This window comes from Hyperolius riggenbachi, chromosome 8 (assembly GCF_040937935.1).
Source record: "Hyperolius riggenbachi isolate aHypRig1 chromosome 8, aHypRig1.pri, whole genome shotgun sequence".
Taxonomy (NCBI): domain Eukaryota; kingdom Metazoa; phylum Chordata; class Amphibia; order Anura; family Hyperoliidae; genus Hyperolius; species Hyperolius riggenbachi.
Window position 1 is genome coordinate 267,662,511 of NC_090653.1, and position 19,574 is coordinate 267,682,084.

General features: G+C 47.1%; 1 protein-coding gene across 1 annotated transcript; it reads left to right on the top strand.

Annotated features, from left to right (window-relative positions):
* Positions 1–616: 616 nt before the first annotated feature.
* Positions 617–18,530, top strand: LOC137527853 (deoxyribonuclease-1-like). Its single transcript, XM_068248821.1, has 9 exons — positions 617–1,592; positions 1,686–1,830; positions 3,584–3,672; positions 4,265–4,351; positions 11,407–11,519; positions 12,197–12,309; positions 12,928–13,085; positions 13,177–13,273; positions 18,426–18,530. Exons 1-9 carry the CDS (start codon positions 1,570–1,572, stop codon positions 18,498–18,500), a joined length of 900 nt encoding a protein of 299 aa, XP_068104922.1. The 5' UTR covers positions 617–1,569; the 3' UTR covers positions 18,501–18,530.
* The last annotated feature ends 1,044 nt before the right edge of the window (positions 18,531–19,574 follow it).

Below are 19,574 nucleotides of genomic sequence, written 5' to 3' on the forward strand. Positions count from 1 at the left end.
AATCTCTGTAAAACACCAAATCTCAGTGAATCTCTGTAAGGCATGCTCAAGAGGCCACCCAGCACTGTTATGTGGTCTTGGCCAAGGACTCCTTACTGAATAAGTACTGGCCCTTGGTGGATCTCTGTAGACTTAGTACCAAATATTCTGTGTAGATTACCACATTTTAGTGAATCTTTATGAGCCTCGAAATCTCTTTTAGAGCCATATAAAGACCTTTTACGACTAGACTTGTTTCAGTACTTCAGACAAGTCACACTTTAGGCAGCCTGAATGGATCTTGTGAGTTTTGACTCCCTGAACATTTTATCGATTTATTTGGGACAACTGCTTTAAGGTGGATAATCTCCACAAGCTTAAAATGGCATGCTTTTGTTGTTAGGTTTTTACAACTGCGGTGTTCTTATTTCATTGAACGAGGCAGAAGGACAATTCAGGTTTTGTAGGTGTTTGCCAGCAGGTTATCATGAGACAAACCTCATGGAATCAGTATGAAAACCTAACACACACTACAGAAAGGCCCTCGTGCAGCCTCCACCCTCTAGTCCTGTGTATTGTCCATTCTCTGTCGTTCCAGAGCCTGCTGACCCAGCACTGACACAGCAGGCAGCTTCCCACTGTTCACAAACCTGCTATCAGTTTATATTAACCTGTTACAGCTGAGTGATGGTGGCATCTTTTGCTCTTGCTCATCATCCACTCATTTGGAGTTTTGTCTTTTTGATTTGGGCACCTTGAAGCTTTCATAACAACAGTCCTTAGTCCAAATACTAATGCTCTTGATGTGTCGTTGTTCTGGAATTTTTAAAACATACCTGCTGTATATTGTCCTGGTTCTTCACCCTGTAAAAAAGATAAATTGCATTTCCACCTTTCGGAACATCTACTGAGCTTGTTCTTCAGAAACTGAGGAAAACAGCAAGACACAACTATTTTGAACCTAGTTTTTGATTTAATCATCTGCCTGAACCTTTGGTCCTAGGAGTCTGGATCATTTTTCTGGTTGTTTTGAGGTTCCTTGATGTCTAACTTGATGGTTCTTCATTCACTAGGTGAAGACTTTCATTATCAATTTTTTGACAAAGTTTGACTGGTGAACTGGATCTCTCCCTTTGTTGATCTTGGTTTTCACAACACCTGAAATCTCTTCTGGCTCTAATAACTATTCTAAAAGTTTATTATGGTGGATCTCTATTCAAGGAACCAAGGATCCAATTTTGCTTGACCCTATCTAAGCCTTTCCTGTAATCTGCTCTGTTGGTTTTACATTGGTAAGCTCTGCCAATTCAACATATTTGACATCAGTATTCCACTGATTTGTAGCTTTGTTTTTTGTTTTTGTTTTTTAAGCTTAGTAGGATCAACTGCATCCTATTTTACTTTCCTGAGAATATTTGGCCTTTATTTATTTGGGTCATAGGAATCTGCTGATCTGTCATTGACTAGAAAAACACTTACAGATCTCTTTTGACTGAAGAAAATAATGATGGAGGTTTGATGGAATATCAGTTTCTTGACTGACTTTTGAACTTTTTCAACAACTTCTCAAGGTGGGGAAATATTAAAGCAATGAGTTTATACACGGCTAAAAGGTAAGTGCTATAAATTCTGTAGAAACCTCATACACTCAGATCAGAGTGAACTTGTGTACCAGACGCCAAGCTCTGTTGTTCGTGTTCGCACAGCTTCAGGATGACAACTCTTGTGCTCCTGGCATTCTTGTTGGGACTGCATGTGTCTGCCGCCACCTTCAAAATCTGTGCTTTTAATATCAAGAGCTTTGGAGAAGCTAAAGCATCCAACAGGAAGATTATGGGAGCCCTGGTGAAGGTAGGTTATCAACTGAGTGAGATTTTTTTTCAGTTTTTTAAATTAACCCAGTATTTGATATACAGTATACCGTATATACTCGAGTATAAGCCGACCCCCAACGTTTACCTAAAAAAAAAAAGTGGAAAAAATGTTTGACCTGAGTATAAGTCGGGGTTGGCAAAAGCCACAACCACAACACCACTCACAGCCATGAGTGGCCACAACCATGTATTGAGAAAAGCAGCATAAATTCAGCAGATTGCAATAATACGCCAGGACATAGGCCTACAATGGAGATGAACATACAAAGAACTCCTGTTGCAAAGTTTAAGCTGGCATAAAGATAAAGTAAGGAATGCAGAGCCACATAGCCATGTAAAAACTTGATATAGGAATGCAAGGATTCTCACCACTCGGTAGTCCCTGTATGCCTTCCAAGGCTACAACTCGACATGAGGCTAGCTGGGACCTCCCATGGAAATGTCAGGTGTGTGGTCTCCCTCAGATGATGCACCACTGTGCATAGAGTGGGGGCACTGTGGGGGGTTACTTAAAGAGTAGTTACTCCAGTATAAGCCGAGACCCCCACTTTTGGGCCACTTTTTTGGCCCAAAAATTAGGCTTATACTCCAGCATATACAGTACTTCTACACATTTTATTAATGTTTTACCACTGTATAAAGTTATGAGAAAATTAAGACACCTAAACTGGTCAAAAAAAGAAAATCTTACCTTACCTGAGGCATATTCCAGCCCCCAATATCTTTGATGCCCCTTAGTGTCTTCTAGATCCCCTCCATTGTGCCCAGAGGCATATCTAGGGAAAACAGCACCAATGGCAAACACTGAAATCCGCCCTTGGGGAAATGGGTGCACCCTCCAAACATTTAGTCTCAGTTGAATTGGTTTGGTCCAAGTTGAGGTGAAGCATGGCCTGTAAGAATAGAGTATCGCAATAGGTCAGCCTATATGCATCCCCCAAATAACAGTTAGGCAGCTTGTCCCCCAAAAGATGTAACCAGGCAGCAGAATGCCCCTAAAATAAAAACTAGAATCTGTATGGAGAACACCAGGGATTCTACAGAGCAGTGCCCCCCAGTAAGTGGCGCCCATGGCACATGCCATACCTGCACCCTGGTAGATATGCCTCCGATTGTGCCGTTGTAACCCCTCATTAGCTCCTACAGCTATGGCCCATGATCTATCCCCTCCGAGAGCCTCCTTGGTTGCAAAGAGTTGTAATCCGAAGACATTACAACAAAAGTTGTTTAGGTGATAACTTTAATGACTAACTGTACAAGATTTCTTTGCACGCTTTCGAAACTTTAAGTTTCTTCTTAAGGCATGTTACAGAACAGGATCAGAACCATACAAAGTAAGGCCCATTCCCACTACGTTATTTTTCAAACGCTTTTTCCATCGCCAGATGTCATTCATGTCATTGCGCGCCTGTACCCACATCACGGGACCACGGAAACTTACTCATCGCTCAAAAGTGCGGCAGGTGCGTTATTGAAAAACGCAAGTGTTAACAGTGATGGCGAAGGATACTTTTCATTAACTGTATGCTTCACTGTATACTGACTGTATGCGACTCAATGCGTGAGTAACATGCAATGCCAGTATCCCGTTCCGTTGTATTCCTGCTGTTACAGTGAACGCAACGGCCGCTGTGAACCTGGCCTTATAATATTTATGTATACCAGTAGCTATTGCACTGTTTTTCTAATGGATGTGTTGCACATACAGTACATTATATATCTTTTTTCAGATTTTGGCACGGTGTGACATCAGCGCTGTCCAAGAGGTTCGGGATTCTAAGGGAGAAGCTGTTCCAGCTCTTGTAGCTGAACTCAATCGGTAATACTAAAGTGTAGGATGGGAACATTTACTATAACAAGGACCATTCACAGAAATTCACAGCTGTTGCTCACACCCTGGTTAGGTTTGGAATGATAATCCTATTATTGCCAGTAAATGTTACTGTCCCCCCCCCCCCCTTCTCCGAGACATCTTTTTTACTGGCTTCAGCACTCTTAGTAAGTGAACATTCCACAGAGATCACCTGCCAGTACTAAAGATGTTGCTGTTTGTGATAAATTTCAGGAAGTAAATCAGGGAGAGGAAAGATTTTACAGTGCGCAAACACTGACTGAATAATTTATGAATAACTATTGTAAAAAAGTAAGCAATTGTGTTCATTATGTTATTTTGACTACAGATCCTCATTAATGTGGTTGCTATATATTTGGAAGACCGTGAAACACTGATTTTTGTTTGAAGCACCGGTAACTATTCAATTATTTTTAGAGCAGGAGGTAATCCCTGTAATAAGTTACTGGACACAGTCAGGGATGTGGGTTCATGCATTTCTTGTTTATATTAGTTGGAATACAGTACATACACGCTAGATACGTTTTCTGTGTTTTTTGCTATGTCTCTTTCTGTATAGGTACGATGGCGTCCACCAATACAAATACCTGCAGAGCAAAAGACTGGGGAAGAACAGCTACAAAGAGCAGTTTGTCTTCATCTACAGGTACCGTCGAGGTAGAGGTCTCCTTAAAGTGATGTTCTACTTTTGTTAATAAAAAAGCAATCCCCTCAGTTCAGAACTATGCATTCTAATTGATTCAGATACCATAGTTAGACCTGCAGAGACCGCTACAGCCTTGCCACAGGATTAAAAATGGTTCAATGCCTATTGGGTGTGTTAGTTTGCTGGTTACGGTGGTGCTTCCTGTTCTATGCTACTGCACATACAGGAAGACATAGGCCTCTTTCATGTTATGCCTGTTGCACTGCACAATAACACACAACACTAGCAGGGCCGGTTCTAGACTGTTTGCTGCCTGAGGCAAACTTGTGAGGATGCACCACCCACCCCGATTTGGAATGATCGCACAGCACCGACAGGTTACGTTGCTTCATTTAATGTCCTCACATGACATGCTGCAGCTCAACACAATAGCACACTGGCTGGCTGTGAGTCTGTGACAAACAAACGGCTCACCCTCAGCCAATCCATTCCTCCTCAGGAAGGAACACACAGTACAAAAATGATGTCACTGAAATCTCTGCGTCTGATGCAAATATTTCACCTTGCTTCATGAGAGGACTGCTGGACACTAGCGCGAGCAAATGCACTGCCCATATACCCCTATTGGCATGTTTACTAGTAGGATGGCAACGCTTAGGAGTACTCATGGAGAAGCATGTGATCAGTTTGGCCAGCAGATAGATTTGTAAAGTTCTGATTTGCTGTGATGACTTCCTGGTTTAGCACATAATCATGACCAGCAAATCAGAGCCTTACAAAGTATCAGCTGATGAAACTGATCACATGCTTCTCCATGAGGTCTAAGCATTGCTATCCCCATTCACTAGCGTTGGAGTTTGGATCTGAGTTTCCTCATTCAGAAAACCTGGATTATGTTGTACACTGTAGGTCAGCACCAAATGTAGTGGAGAGGGTCATGGGGTTGTGGCCCACATTGTGCTCACGTGACTCTGATGCTTCTTTCTTCCAAGCTGGACTATAAGCCTGTGGCCCTCTCCACAAGCTTTGGTGCTCAACTGCAGAGCGCGGCATAATGGATCTCAATATATGGATGTACTCTATTCAGCCTGTTTCTGGTCAATTCGAGCCAAAATGTGCCATGCACTGAGTAACTGAAGTATGAATTGCACATAAATTGACAGGCACCATGCATGTTGCATTATGCACAATGCACGTGTACCACAATGCACATAGTGTAAATGAAGCCTAATAGGGCCCTTTCACACTTCCCGCAGTCTGCCGCGTCACACACTGACTATCACATTGAACGCAGTGCGGCAGGTCCTGTTGTGACGACACATGAGTAACTGCGTCATGCGTGTTTCATCCAGAAGTGAGGAATGCTTTCGTTAGATGGCCTCACCGTTTGGTATCACCACAGCGGTAACATGCGTTGCGTTTGTAGCCTTACTGGGTTCTGTTACTGGGTAGAGATGGCCCAAATGGTTCTCCGGCGAACGGTTCCCGGCGAACTTCAGGGGTTCGCGATCGCGGAGAACCGCAAGCTTTTCCGGAAGTTCGATTCGCCCCCATAGTACATTATTGGGGTCAACTGTGACCCTCTACATCACAGTCAGCACTCAGCAGGAACATTGTAGCCAATCAGGCTACACTCCCTCCTGGAGGCCCTCCCTGTCTGAGGCAAGTGAAGCTGGGCAGGATGATTATGATGACGACGATGATACGGATGTCACGTGGGATCCTAAGAGACAAGATGACCAATGGGACAGTTCAGAGGGGGAGTCAAAGAGAAGTAGGATGAGACGAGTTCCTGAAAGAAGGAGGGGGAGCTCGTCATCAGAAACAGCTGGTAGCAGTGTCCGGTGCCATGTATCGCCACCTATGGACAGCCAGCCAACATGCCCTTCAACGTCAGCTGCTGATGCCACCATAGTGCCATCACCCCAGGGGGGCTCAGCGGTTTGGAAATGTTTTAGTGTGTCTGCCTTAGATCAGAGCAATGCCATCTGTTCTCTCTGCCTCCAAAAATTAAAAAGGCCAACACCCACATAGTGACAACTGCCTTACGAAGGCACATGCAGGAAAGGCACAAACTGCAATGGGAAGAGCACCAGAGGAAAAGCAGCACACAACAGAAAAGCCACCCTCCTTCTCCTCTTCCTCCTTCAGGTGCATCATCTTCAGCCGCTTTCTCCCTTGCACCTTTACAATCACAGCCACCCTCCTCAACTCCGCCTCTCACCTTGAGCGGTTCCTGCTCCTCTGCCCACAGCAGCAGTCAGGTGTCCTTGAGGGAAATCTTTGAGTGGAAGAAGCCAATTTCTGCCAGTCACCCCCTTGCCCGGCGTCTTGACAGCTGGCTTGGCAGAACTGTTAGCTTGCCAGCTGTTACCATACACCAGGCTTGGGCAAACTCGGCCCTCCAGCTGTTACAGAACTACAATGCATTTGCCTTTATGAGTCATGACTGTGGCTGTCAGACTCCTGCAATGCATTGTGGGACTTGTAGTTCCTTAACAGCTGGAGGGCCAAGTTTTCCCATGCCTGCCATACACGCTGGTGGACTCTGAGGCCTTCCGTAAATTTGTGGCCATTGGGACACCGCAGTGGAAGATACTAGGCCGCAATTATTTCTCTAAAAAGGCGATACCCAAACTTTACCATGAAGTTGAGAGGCAAGTGGTGTCATCTCTGGCACATAGCGTTGGGTCAAGGGTCCATCTGACCACGGATGCCTGGTCTGCCAAGCATGGTCAGGGCAGGTACATAACTTACACAGCCCATTGGGTCAAACTGGTGACCGCTGATAAGCAGGGAGTACGTGGCTGTGCAGCGGACCTACTTGTGACACCTCCACGGCTTGCAGGCAGGCCTGCTGCCACCTCCTTTTGCTACATCCTCTTCGCTGTCGTTCTCCTCCTCCTCCTTGCCTGAGTGGCAGCGCAACTCTACTGGTGCTGTGATCTCCTCTCCAGCTACACAGCCCCAGCTCCCCAGGGCCTATGCTGCATGCCAGGTAAGACGGTGGCACGACATCTTAGACATGTCTTGCCTCAAAGCGGAAAGTCACACTGGAGCAGCTATCCTGTCTGCTCTGAACAAACAGGTGGATCAGTGGCTGACCCCGCACCAACTGGAGATCGGCAACGTGGTGTGTGACAACGGCAGCAATCTCATTTCGGCTTTGAATTTAGGAAAGTTGACACATGTACCCTGCATGGCACATAGACACAAATCTCTGAATTACGAGATTGAGCACAAGTACCCAGGCTTACAGGACGTCCTAAAGCAGTCCAGGAAGGTGTGTGGGCATTTCAGGAGGCATTTCAGGAGGTCTTACACGGCCATGGCACGATTTGCCGATATTCAGCGGAGAAACAACTTGCCGGTGAGACGCTTGATTTGCGATACCCCGACTCGCTGGAATTCGACCCTCCTGATGTTCGACCGCCTGCTACAACAAGAGAAAGCCGTCAAACAGTATCTCTACAACTACAGTCAAAGGACACAGTCTGGGGATGTTCTGGCCGAAGTATTGGACACTGATGCGAAATGCCTGCAGGCTCATGCGGCCGTTTGAGGAGGTGACAAACCTGGTGAGTTGCAGTGAAGGCGCCATCAGCGACTTGATCCCATATGCCTTCCTGGAGCGTGGCGTGCGTAGAGTGGTGGATCAAGCTGTGGAGGAGCGTGAACAGGAACGGGAGGAAGAGTTGTGGGATCAATTCTCAGTAGAAGCAGATGATTCCTCAACACCTGTGGCAGCACAGAGGGGGGAAGAGGAAGAGTTGTTTGGGGAAGAGGAGTCAGATGATGAGGAAAGTGTTGTTTTGGAGGAGGAGGATGAGGCGGAAGAACAACCGCAGCAGGTGTCGCAGGGGGCTTGTGCTGCTCAACTTTCCCGTGGTATTGCTCGTGGCTTGGGGGAGGAGGAGAACTTAGTTGACATCACTGAGGAAGAGCAAGAGGAGATGGATAGTACGTCTGCATCCAACTTTGTGCAGATGGCGTCTTTCATGCTGTCCAGTCTGTTGAGGGACCCCCGTATAAGAAAAAGCTCAAGGGGGATGAGCTGTACGCTACTAGACCCTCGGTATAGGCACAAAGTGGTAGAGATGTTTCAAAATCACCAGAAGGCAGAAAGGAGTCACAGCACAACGCAATAAAGGTACCACTGCCAGTAATTCTTCTCCCATCTCTACGCAGGCAAGGACAGGACGCTCCAGCTATCTCATGGTGATGTCGGACATGCGGACATTCTTTACTCCAACGCCTCACCTTAGCCCTTCCGGATCCACCCTCCACCAACACCTGGACCGGCAGGTAGCCGACTACCTGGCCTTAAGTGTGGATGTAGACACTGTGAGCAGCGATGAACCCTTGGACTACTGGGTGCGCAGGCTGTGGCCAGAGCTGTCCCAATTTGCCATCCAACTTCTGTCTTGCCCTGCCTCAAGCGTCGGCGGTGGGAGGGGTCAGGGGGAGGATGTGGGTGGTGTGCGGCCTAGTGGACAGTGTTGTGCGCAGCGGGTTATGGGGTTGGGGGGGTTGGGTGCAGCAGCATGACTAGTATAGTTGCCCCAGTATAGGGAGTTTAGTTGCCCCAGTATGGCTAGTATAGTAGTATAGTTACCCCAGTATAGTGCCCCAGTATAGCTAGTATAGTGCCCAGCATGGCTAGTATAGTGCCCCAGCATGGCTAGTATAGTGCCCCAGCATGGCTAGTATAGTGCCCAAGCATGGCTAGTATAGTGCCCAGCATGGCTAGTATAGTGCCCAGCATGGCTAGTATAGTGCCCCAGCATGGCTAGTATAGTGCCCCAGCATGGCTAGTATAGTGCCCCAGGATGGCTAGTATAGTGCCCCAGGATGGCTAGTATTACGGTGACCATACCTCCCGCTTTACCCGGGACGCGTTCCGCCTTCGGGGGGCGCTGTCCCAGGCTGCATGAGGTCCCGGGAAACGTCCCGCTTTTAGCAGCGGGACATCCCGGCCTCGGGACTCTGGCCACCGTACAATGAACTAGCCGCAGTGTCTACTAGACGCTGCGCTAGTTCATTCCCCGCAGCCCCGCTCCAGCCTGCAATGTCCTCCTCCGGCAGGCACAGGCAGAGCAGGGCTACGGGAAGATGGCGTCCGGAGGCGGAGCCCTGTATTGGAGACTATTTGTGTCTCCAGTACATTACTCCGCCTCCGGACGCCATCTTGCCGTAGCCCTGCTCTGCCTGTGAGAGGCTGAGCGGGAGATTGAAGATCGTCCAGGCCAGGGGGAGCTGCACACACCAGAGGCACCAGAGGCCGGCTGCGTGAGGGGACGTCTTCTGCCAGGTGAGTAAATGCTTTTTCTTGCAGGTGAAGTGTTTGCCCACATTGTGTACATTTTGTACTGACATGTTTGCCCAAATTTTGTTCATTTTGAACTGACATGTTTGCCCAAATTGTCTTCATTTTGTACTGACATGTTTGCCCGCATTGCGTTTATCTTGTACTGACATGTTTGCCCGCATTGCGTTTATCTTGTACTGACATGTTTGCCCGCAGTGCGCTTATCTTGTACTGACATGTTTGCCCGCAGTGCGTTTATCTTGTACTGACATGTTTGCCCGCAGTGCGTTTATCTTGTACTGACATGTTTGCCCGCAGTGCGTTTATCTTGTACTGACATGTTTGCCCGCAGTGCGTTTATCTTGTACTGACATGTTTGCCCGCAGTGCGTTTATTTTGTACTGACATGTTTGCCCGCAGTGCGTTTATTTTGTACTGACATGTTTGCCCGCAGTGCGTTTATTTTGAACTGACATGTTTGCCCCCATTGCGTTTATTTTGTACTGACATGTTTGCCCCATTGCGTTTATTTTATGCTGACATGTTGCCCGCAATGCGTTTATTTTGTGCTGAAATGTTGCCCACAATGCGTTTATTTTGTGCTGACATGTTGCCCATTGCGTTTATTTTGTGGTGTCTGGGGTAACTGTTGCTGCATTTATTATTTAATGGTCATAGTTGGCTGTGTTTGCTGCTTTGGGGTTATGGCATACTATTAAATAGCATCACACAGTTTCTGCACACCTATGATGTGAATCCACGTTTGACCACATCACGGCGTAAACACTGCTTTCTTATGCCATTTGCTGTTGCATCATTACGTTAGCTCCGCCCATAGAATGTCATGGCCACGCCCATTTTTCGCGCGCGCTGCAGACACCACATTTTTCGTCCCCCCCCCCCCCCCCATTCCCCCCGTCCAAGGTTGAGCCTACAAAAATCTGGTCACTCTACTAGTATAGTGCCCAGCATGGCTAGTATAGTGCCCAGCATGGCTAGTATAGTGCCCCAGCATGGCTAGTATAGTGCCCCAGAATGGCTAGTATAGTGCCCAGCATGGCTAGTATAGTGCCCAGCATGGCTAGTATAGTGCCCCAGCATGGCTAGTATAGTGCCCCAGCATGGCTAGTATAGTGCCCCAGTATAGCTAGTATACTGCCCAGCATGGCTAGTAAAGTGCCCAGTATAGGGAGGTGGTGCCCCCGCGGACGCCGCTTCTGTTACCTTATGAGCGGGCAGCCGCTTCCGGATTCCCCCAGGCGCCGCTCTCCTTCAGTATCTCCGATAACAGCAGCATGTCTTGTGGAGGCTGGAAGGAGGCGGGGCAGCGGCTTCCTGTTGCGGCTGTGTACGCCGCTACCATGGCAACTGCTGCCCCGCCTCCTTCCCTCCTCCGCAAGACGCGCTGCTGTTATCGGAGATACTGAAGGAGAGCGGCGCCTGCGGGAATCCGTAAGCGGCCGCCCGCTCATAAGGCAACAGGAGCGGCGGCCGCGGGGGAGATGACAGACTTGGGGACCCCTGGTCTAGATAATGTTATGCTGTAAAAGGAAGTAGAACAGTGACATCTACAGTCCAGATGTATGAACACCACCACACAGTTATTTAAAAGAAAAAAGGCTAGCAACACAGGTTTTTTTTTTAAATTGGCAAATTAACCCCATATTGCTGCTGGTATTATGACTAATAGGACTTGTTGCAGAACTCTAGGGTTTTCTCTGTGACTGTGGCTCTTCTTGTACTGCAGATCTGACACAGTGAAGGTGATTGACTGGTACCAGTATGTGGAAGATAATCCCGATCACCCAGAAGCCTTTGCAAGAGAACCATTCATCGTCCGCTTCCATTCTCCAAAGACAGGTCTGCTATGCTTATTTCCTTTGTTTGTTTCTCACTGTTGTTGTGTATATGGTGAAGGGTAAGAGAGCCCATACATCACTCAATATTGCAGCCCATTTGACCTTCCAATTAGATCATTTTATTAAATTGGAAGAGAATCTGTGCCGCAACATGGGTGCCCAATCAATCTTTCAATCACTTTCTGTCTGAAATCGGTTGGATGGATTGATAGGGAGTGTCAAAAAACCGCTGTTACAAAGGCTCGATCATACGCGCAGTGGCATTCGATATCACGATGATTGACCACCGGCCAGTGTCCCCCCAGTGTAAAGTGTCCCCTCATGCTCTTTGTTTTAAAGTCTCACCTCTCCACCGGCACGACTTCTGGCCTCCTCTGGTGTCCACTGTCACCATGAGCACCTGTACCACATGGCACTAGTGCATGTGTGATGTCACAACACGTGCGGAGTCATGTGGTAGTACCGCTCTCAGTGAGGGCAGACACCGGAGGAGGTCAGGAGTCATGTTGGCGGAGAAGTGAGACATTAAAGCACGGGCATTGGGGGGGAGGGGGCACACTTTACACTTGTGGAGCCTCAGAGATCCATTGTCAGCCTGATAATTAAACAGCTTCTCTGGGAATTAGTTTGATTGCTTAACTTGAAAATGAACACCTCAAATATTCCCTTCTTTGACAGTTATCAAAGACTTTGTTCTGATCTCTCACCACACCTGCCCCAGGGAAGCCGTGAAGGAGATTAACCGCTTGTTGCAGGTGATGCTGGAAATGAAGGACCGATGGGGAACTGAGGTAGGCATTAACCCATACTTATGGCTTTGGACCCAAATAGACAGTCAACTTCTGATATGCACATCAAGTAGAGCAGATGTGTCCTGCCATCTATTTTTAAGATTCCCTGAGGCATTGGACTTCTCTCTAACCTAGTCTAACCCTAAAGGCTCTAATACACCATAGCTTAAACTCAACGGAGGCAGCAGCTAAAGGCCAGAGTCTAGTGTGTGAACGGCGGCTCCGATACATCAGTGTGAGATCTGGCATGCCAATATTACCATTTACATGCAGTATGAGACCTTACCTACACAGTCACATACATATTCGCGAAATGTGCCTGCGGGTGGTGGAGCAGAAAGGGGGCCAGCAGGGATGAGGACAGAAGTGAGGAGACAGACTGTTGGAGGAGTGCGCTGGCCGGACAGGTGAGTTCGTTCAGCAGCAAATACTCTGCACAGGCCTTGGGGACCACTCTTCACTCTTGGCCCTCAGCCAACTCTGGGGCCCTGGGCAATTGCTCCGCTTGCACCGGTGGGAGCATTGGCTCTGCCTACGGACCTCATTTTTCTTTGGGGGGGGGGAGTTGGGTGTTTTTTGTGAAACTTACATATACTGTAAATGTTGTCCTTTCTGTAGAGCATCATGCTCCTCGGGGACCTGAACGCTGCCTGCGGTTATGTGACGGCCGAGGAGTGGAAGAACATTCTTCTTCGGAGCAGTAATACCTTCCATTGGCTGATTGGTGATAAAGATGATACCACAGTAAACACGAAAACGCACTGCGCCTATGACCGGTAAATATTAGGAAGGGGAATATTTGGGTTGGGGGCAATGACTATCATTCGGCACTTGGGATAACACCCCATTTCTTTCATTTTTACAAAGCATTGTCGTACATGGAGAGGAATTTCTGAAAGCGATTATTCCAGGATCTGCCAAACCATTCAACTTTCAAAAGAAGCTCGGTCTGTCTGAAGAGGAGGTGGGATCAGTGTTTTTTTTAGGAATATGAAGTAGTCGGTGGCTGCATGGACTGAGTACCTACCAATTAATGGCTGCAAAAAATATCGATATTAAAGCACACACCATTTAACCGTATCTGCAGTACCTCCATGGGGGGATAGTGCAGTCTATGCCCTAAGAGCTCTCACCTCTTTTCCTGCAGTTATGTAATGAAGTATATAGCCATATGCCGCATGGTTTGAGCGGGGCCGGGCCGAGGCATAGGCTGGAGAGGCTCCAGCCTCAGGGCGCAGTGTAGGAGGGGGCGCACAATTCATTCAGCTGTCATTCCTAATTGTGTTTGAAGCAGAAAGAAATTAGAAAAGGGGATACATAGCAGTGACTGCAAGCCAGATAACTAGATTTTAAGGTGTTGGGGAGGTTGTGGGCCCTGTGGCGCCTCTTAGTCTAATGGTGGCCACTAATGATCCAATCTTTTTCATCCAATCTTACCAAATCTATGTAGTATAAGGGTAAAGTGAGTGAATATACTGAATGGATACGTTAGACAGTTACCTTATATTATATAGAAATGGTAAGATTGGATGAAAAAGATTGGATCATTAGTGGCCAGCTTCATAGCAATCAGTGTGTGACGGCTGGGGTGGGAGGGGTGGAGGGGCGCACTTTGCAGTCTCAGCCTTGGGTGCTGGAGGACCTTGTCCCACCTCTGGGTTTGAGCATCTACCACTGTGTTTTTTATTATCTGTACTGTACATTTATAATCAACTAGCTGGTGGCCCGGCATTGCCCGGGTATGTATTTTTCCTAACCCTAACACACAATTACTCAATGACCTAATTTGTGAGCTTTGCAGTCTTTGGCATCAATAATTTGCATTGAAATGAAAAATCTGATTGGCTGGGACTCCACCCCCTTTTCTGAATTTGAACCCCAGTCACCCAATGACCAACTGTACCAGGTTTGAGGCTTGTGCCATTAAGAGTGCAAGAATGGCCACAATTAAATACTCCCCTTGAAAAATCAATAGGTGAATTTTGATTGGTTTTTGTAGGCTCCACCCACTTTTCTGAATATTAACCACCCTGGCGTTCTATTAAGATCGCCAGGGCGGCTGCGGGAGGGTTTTTTTTAAATAAAAAAAAAACTATTTCATGCAGCCAACTGAAGGTTGGCTGCATGAAAGCCCACTAGAGGGCGCTCCGGAGGCGTTCTTCTGATCGCCTCCGACAGCCAAAAGTAACACGGAAGGCCGCAATGAGCGGCCTTCCGTGTTTTGCTTACTTCGTCGCCATGGCGACGAGCGGAGTGACGTCATGGACGTCAGCCGACGTCCTGACGTCAGCCGCCTCCGATCCAGCCCTTAGCACTGGCCAGAACAATTTGTTCCGGCTGCGCAGGGCTCAGGCGGCTGGGGGGACCCTCTTTCGCCGCTGCTCGCGGCGGCGATCAGGCAGCACACACGGCTGGCAAAGTGCCGGCTGCGTGTGCTGCACTTTATTTCATCAAAATCGGCCCAGCAGGGCCTGAGCGGCACCCTCTGGCGGTAATGGACGAGCTGAGCTCGTCCATACCGCTAAGGTGGTTAATCTCAGTCACCAACTGTGCAAAGTTTGAGAACCCAACCACTGACAGTGTAAGAATGGCTGCAGTTTACATTTTCCCAGCGAAATTTGTATTTGTCTCCGCCCACTTTTTGGTTATGGGGATAAAAAGTATCCTATATGTTATTCCAGGTAATGTACTATGTGTGCCAAATTTCATTCAAATCTGTTCAGCCATTGTTGCGTGATTCAGTAACAAGCATCTAAACTTTCACATTTATAATATTAGTATACAAAACATCTATGATCCAGATTGGGGAGGCCATACACACGACATTCTCATTGGACACCTCGGGAGAGTTTAGTTTGTGTACGAGTCTTAAAATACACCTGAACCGAGAGCGATATGGAGGCTGCCTTATTTATTTCCTTTTTAACAATACCAGTTACCTGGCTAGCATACATGCAAAAAGGGCGCTAGGAGGTTTGGTTGCAGGGTGAAGACAAATCACCCTGCTATTGCAAATTTCCTGGCGTCGTTAATTACTATTCCCCTCCAGGCTGCCATGGACTCAGCGGTAAGATGCAAGATCGCACTGTTTTTTCATAATTTGGGCTCAGTCTTTTGTTGGCACCCGAATTACCTTTCTGCCTGTCCTGCTGATCTCCTTGGATGCAGAAGTGTCTGAATCCCGCTCCAGAAACAACAGTGTAACTAATCAAGCCAGACTTCAGTCAAGCATTTTTTTTTTTTAGGGTCTAAAGCCTCATCTACACGCGTAGATGAGGCTCCGATCCGGCGGCTAATCGCCTCTTCCACGCGTACCCGCCGCGTCCTCGCTCGCCGCGCGTGCGCCGGATTCGATACCCGCTCGTCCCCGCGCCGCTTATCTTCCGCTTGATTCCCTGCCATTGTCCCCTCGCGGGGAACGAGCAGGGAATCGGCGGTGGGGAGATCCGACCTGTCGGATCTTATCAATCGAGCCACATTAGCGGCTCGATTGATAAGTAACATCGGAGCCTCATCTACGCGTGTAGATGAGGCTTTAAGCCTCATGCTTGCCCAGGCGATACTTTTGGCAATGTTGCCTGACGTCAGGCAAACTGCGTTTAACATAAGCATGTTAACTTCCTTAGCGGTAACCCCGTGCTGGACACTTTGCTAGCTGCGTGTGCATAACGATTGCCGCCGTACCGCCCCCCCCCCCCGACCCCTTTCGCTGAGGGGTGGATCGGAACACCCGCTGAAGTTACGATGTCATCGCAATCGTCGCCATGGCGTTGGGGAAGCCCATACAGGGAATCCCGTTCAGAACGGGATGCCCTGCAGGGTAAAAGCGCCGGCGGCGATCAGAGGGGTGGGAGGGATAGCAAAGGGAGGGGGGAAGCATGTAGCTAGCGCTAAAAAAAAAAAAGTGCTGCGCTGCCCCCTGGTGGATTTATTGTACCGCCAGTGAGGTTAAACAATATTGCCCCCTGCTGCAATCGCACATGGTTAAGCAACAGACACAGCAGATCAGATTGTTAAGATCCCCGACAACTTTGCACAAAGTACTGCTATCGCTTACTTCCTGTTCACACCTGTCGTGTACTTGTGTGACATCGCAAGCAGGAAGAGGCATTGTTTAGCTACAGTCGTCAAGGACCCATCGAGTGGCAAGTATGTAGCTTATAACTAATGGTGCCCATACAAGATACAATAAACATGACACAGAGGCAGGCTTATCTGTATCTTGAGCAAAAAAACCTAAATCCCCCCTCATCCTCCCTTTGAAATCTCTCGCTAGTAATACCTCCCCCTCCTCCTGCCCAGACTGAGCTCTCATGAGCCCTTGCTACTGTCTGAAAGTGCCTTGGCTCTCTGAAAACCTGTGGGCGTGGCTTGTTAAGCTTATAGGGAATTAGGGTATTAAAACCAAAAAGTATTTGACTTGAGGCATGCCCTATAAACAATAGGAAAGGGATTAAAAAGGGGGGGGATCGGGGGTAGTGGGGGGTTGCACATTCCTATAAACATGCTGCAATTGACTGGTTAATCGCTCAGGCATGCACCACCTCTATTAGGCTGAAAATGCATGCCCTGCTTCCAAACAAATGCTACATTTATTATACTATGGAGGAACTTTGGCTTCCTCTATAGTTTGCATGCAAAGTATCATATACTGGACACTTGCGCCACGGTGAGGAACACAGTTTATGCAATGAGTAAAAGTTCATCTTGGATCCACTTTAAAGTGGACCCAAATTAAAAATACAAGATTTCAGAAATACAATCTATTTTCTAAATTATAATAAATAGCAGCCTTTTTTCAGCTGCATGATGACAAATATAAAATATTTTACATTTATTGGAGGAACCCCTGCCTTCCTTTCAAATTGCCGGGATCTTTCCGGCAAACTGGTGAAGTAGATGGTGTCCGGCAATGGAGGAATTGCTAATGGCTGCCCCCAGTATAACCCTAGCTATGAAAAGAGAAGGGTAAAAAGCATGCACTGAAATGCGCATAGGTTTGAAGGAGTGTTTATTTATCTTTGTATGTGTCAGAGTGGTGCAACTAAATATTTTTGATTTAAAAAAAAGTTTGGTTTGGGTCCGCTTTTAGGGCTGGAACCCACAGGAGCGCTTTTGGCAGCGTTTTGGCAGCACTGCGATACGCTAGCAGTTTTCCAAAACGCTGGGCTAATGTTAATGGATGGGGCAACCTCCACAGGAGCGTTTGCGTTTCCCAGAAACGCAAACGCAGGACCTGCAGCATTTTGGGAGCGTTAGCGCTTCAATGTAAAGTATTGAAACGCTAGCAGAAACGCTCAGCAAAACCTAAACTGAGCGGTTTTGCTAGCGTTTTGCGGTTCAGCACACTGTAACAAAATGAAAAATAATTCACAGGACCAATCAGGATAAAAACGCAAAACGCTATGCAACCGCTGGGCAAAAAAAATACAATGTTGCAAAACACGACCAAAAACGCGCATGAATCCGCTTGCAAACCGCTCAGACAAAACGCTAGCGGTTGCGTTTTGCGTTTGCGGTTTTCAGTGGGTTCCAGGCCTTAGAGAGGTAGAGGCTCATCCAGGAAACTGGTAATGTTTAAAAGGAAATAAAGTCTTAGCCTCCATATCCCTCAGTTCAGGCATGCTTTAGGTGTTTTTTTTTTTTTTTTACAGTGCATATTCTGAAATAAACACTAGAACCACCTTCAAACAAGCATAACATTCACCATCTGGGTTATTTCAGTAAAGTCTCAGATATCCGGCACTGACAGGGAATGCTCAATGCCACATGTGTCCTATCCACTTGCTTGAGTCAAGCAATCAAGGCCTAAATTTAACACTGACATCCCCCACAAATGAAATTCAGAGCACTGCGCAGCAGAACCTTACAAAATTTGTAGGAGACGTTCACATGGGCTCTCCTTCTAATGGTCACATCAGTTGTATTGGATTGTATTAAACTTATTTATGGTGGGTTTTTGAGGGGGTAGACTATGTAGACAGTACAGTACTGGAGATGTATTATCACTTTAAATTGTGTAAAATGACAGATGCTAAAACTTTATAGATAGGTTCCAAACATAGCTAGTGAATCACTGATGTAACATCTAACAAGGGTGTCTTTTTTTCCCGCAGGCTCTGGAGGTCAGCGACCACTACCCAGTGGAGGTGAACCTCCGCACAGACCCTCGTGTGGACCGAGAACTTTGAAGATTCTAATAAACTATTTGTACATTTCAATACAGAGCATCTTTCATGATTGTTGGGGATGACCACTTGCTTTACAGTTTTCAGTAGAAGCTTAGGCGAGGAGCTTGTCCCTCAGTTCTAATACAGCCACCAATAGTAAACCAGGGTCCTGCCCCAACTGGGTGGAGTAGAAGAACCAGGTTTGATTTGATTTAGACACCATGGCCCATATGCAATTCACTTTTTCTCCCAAGTTAACTCCTAGGAAAAGTTTTATATTTAATATAACTTTTAGGCAATTTACAATTGAAAGAGTAACCAAGCTTGGTGAAAAAGTACCTTATATACTCCTGTATAAGCCGAATTTTTCAGCACTAAAAAGTCTCCCCCCCCCCCCCCTCGGCTTATATGAGAGTCAGAACGGATGGTGGAGCAGGATTTATTACTGGAAGAGGAATGTAAGGATTGTGCACTAGTGATACTGCTCTTGGCATTAGCAGCTGACTCAACTGTGTCTGTGCCCCCCCCCCACAACAGTGTGCAGAGTGCTGCTCAAGACTTCCCGTGTCCCCTCGCTTGTGGAGCAGAGTATGCAAGCAATGTGTCAGCGGTGCAATGATCGGCATTCTTCCTGTGTGGCAATCGCTGCCTCATACCTATGACACCATCTAGTGGCATTTTGAGAGATAGCTATATCACCCTTGGGACACATCTGGCTACTGCAGAGAGGGCTATACAGGGGAGGGGCTTATACTTGAGTCAATCACTTTTTCCTTGTTTCTGAGGGAAAAGTGGGTACCTCAACTTATACACAGGTCAGCCTATATGCAAGTATATACAGTACCATTCAAATGTTGAGTATTTTCTTGCTCACTAGTTTAAAATGCATTTTATGACAAGGTGTGAAACTAGCACCTAAGAAAAATCAGGGGAACAAGGGAATCGCATATGACCCCTTATGCATGCATTTCAGGTACACAATACAGCCTACATCAACATGTAAGCAGGATAGGATTCCACTGAAAACGTTATGTAAAGTGATAGGGATATCCTTATAAGAACATTCCTCTTCAGAGGCAATCACAGTCTTATGAC

Coding starts and splice junctions, on each gene's coding strand:
- LOC137527853 (XM_068248821.1), top strand. CDS start 1,570: ATGAGTTTATACACGGCTAAAAG. Junction 4,352..11,406: donor CAGTTTGTCTTCATCTACAG/GTACCGTCGAGG, acceptor CTTGTACTGCAG/ATCTGACACAGTGAAGGTGA. Junction 13,086..13,176: donor ACGCACTGCGCCTATGACCG/GTAAATATTAGG, acceptor ATTTTTACAAAG/CATTGTCGTACATGGAGAGG.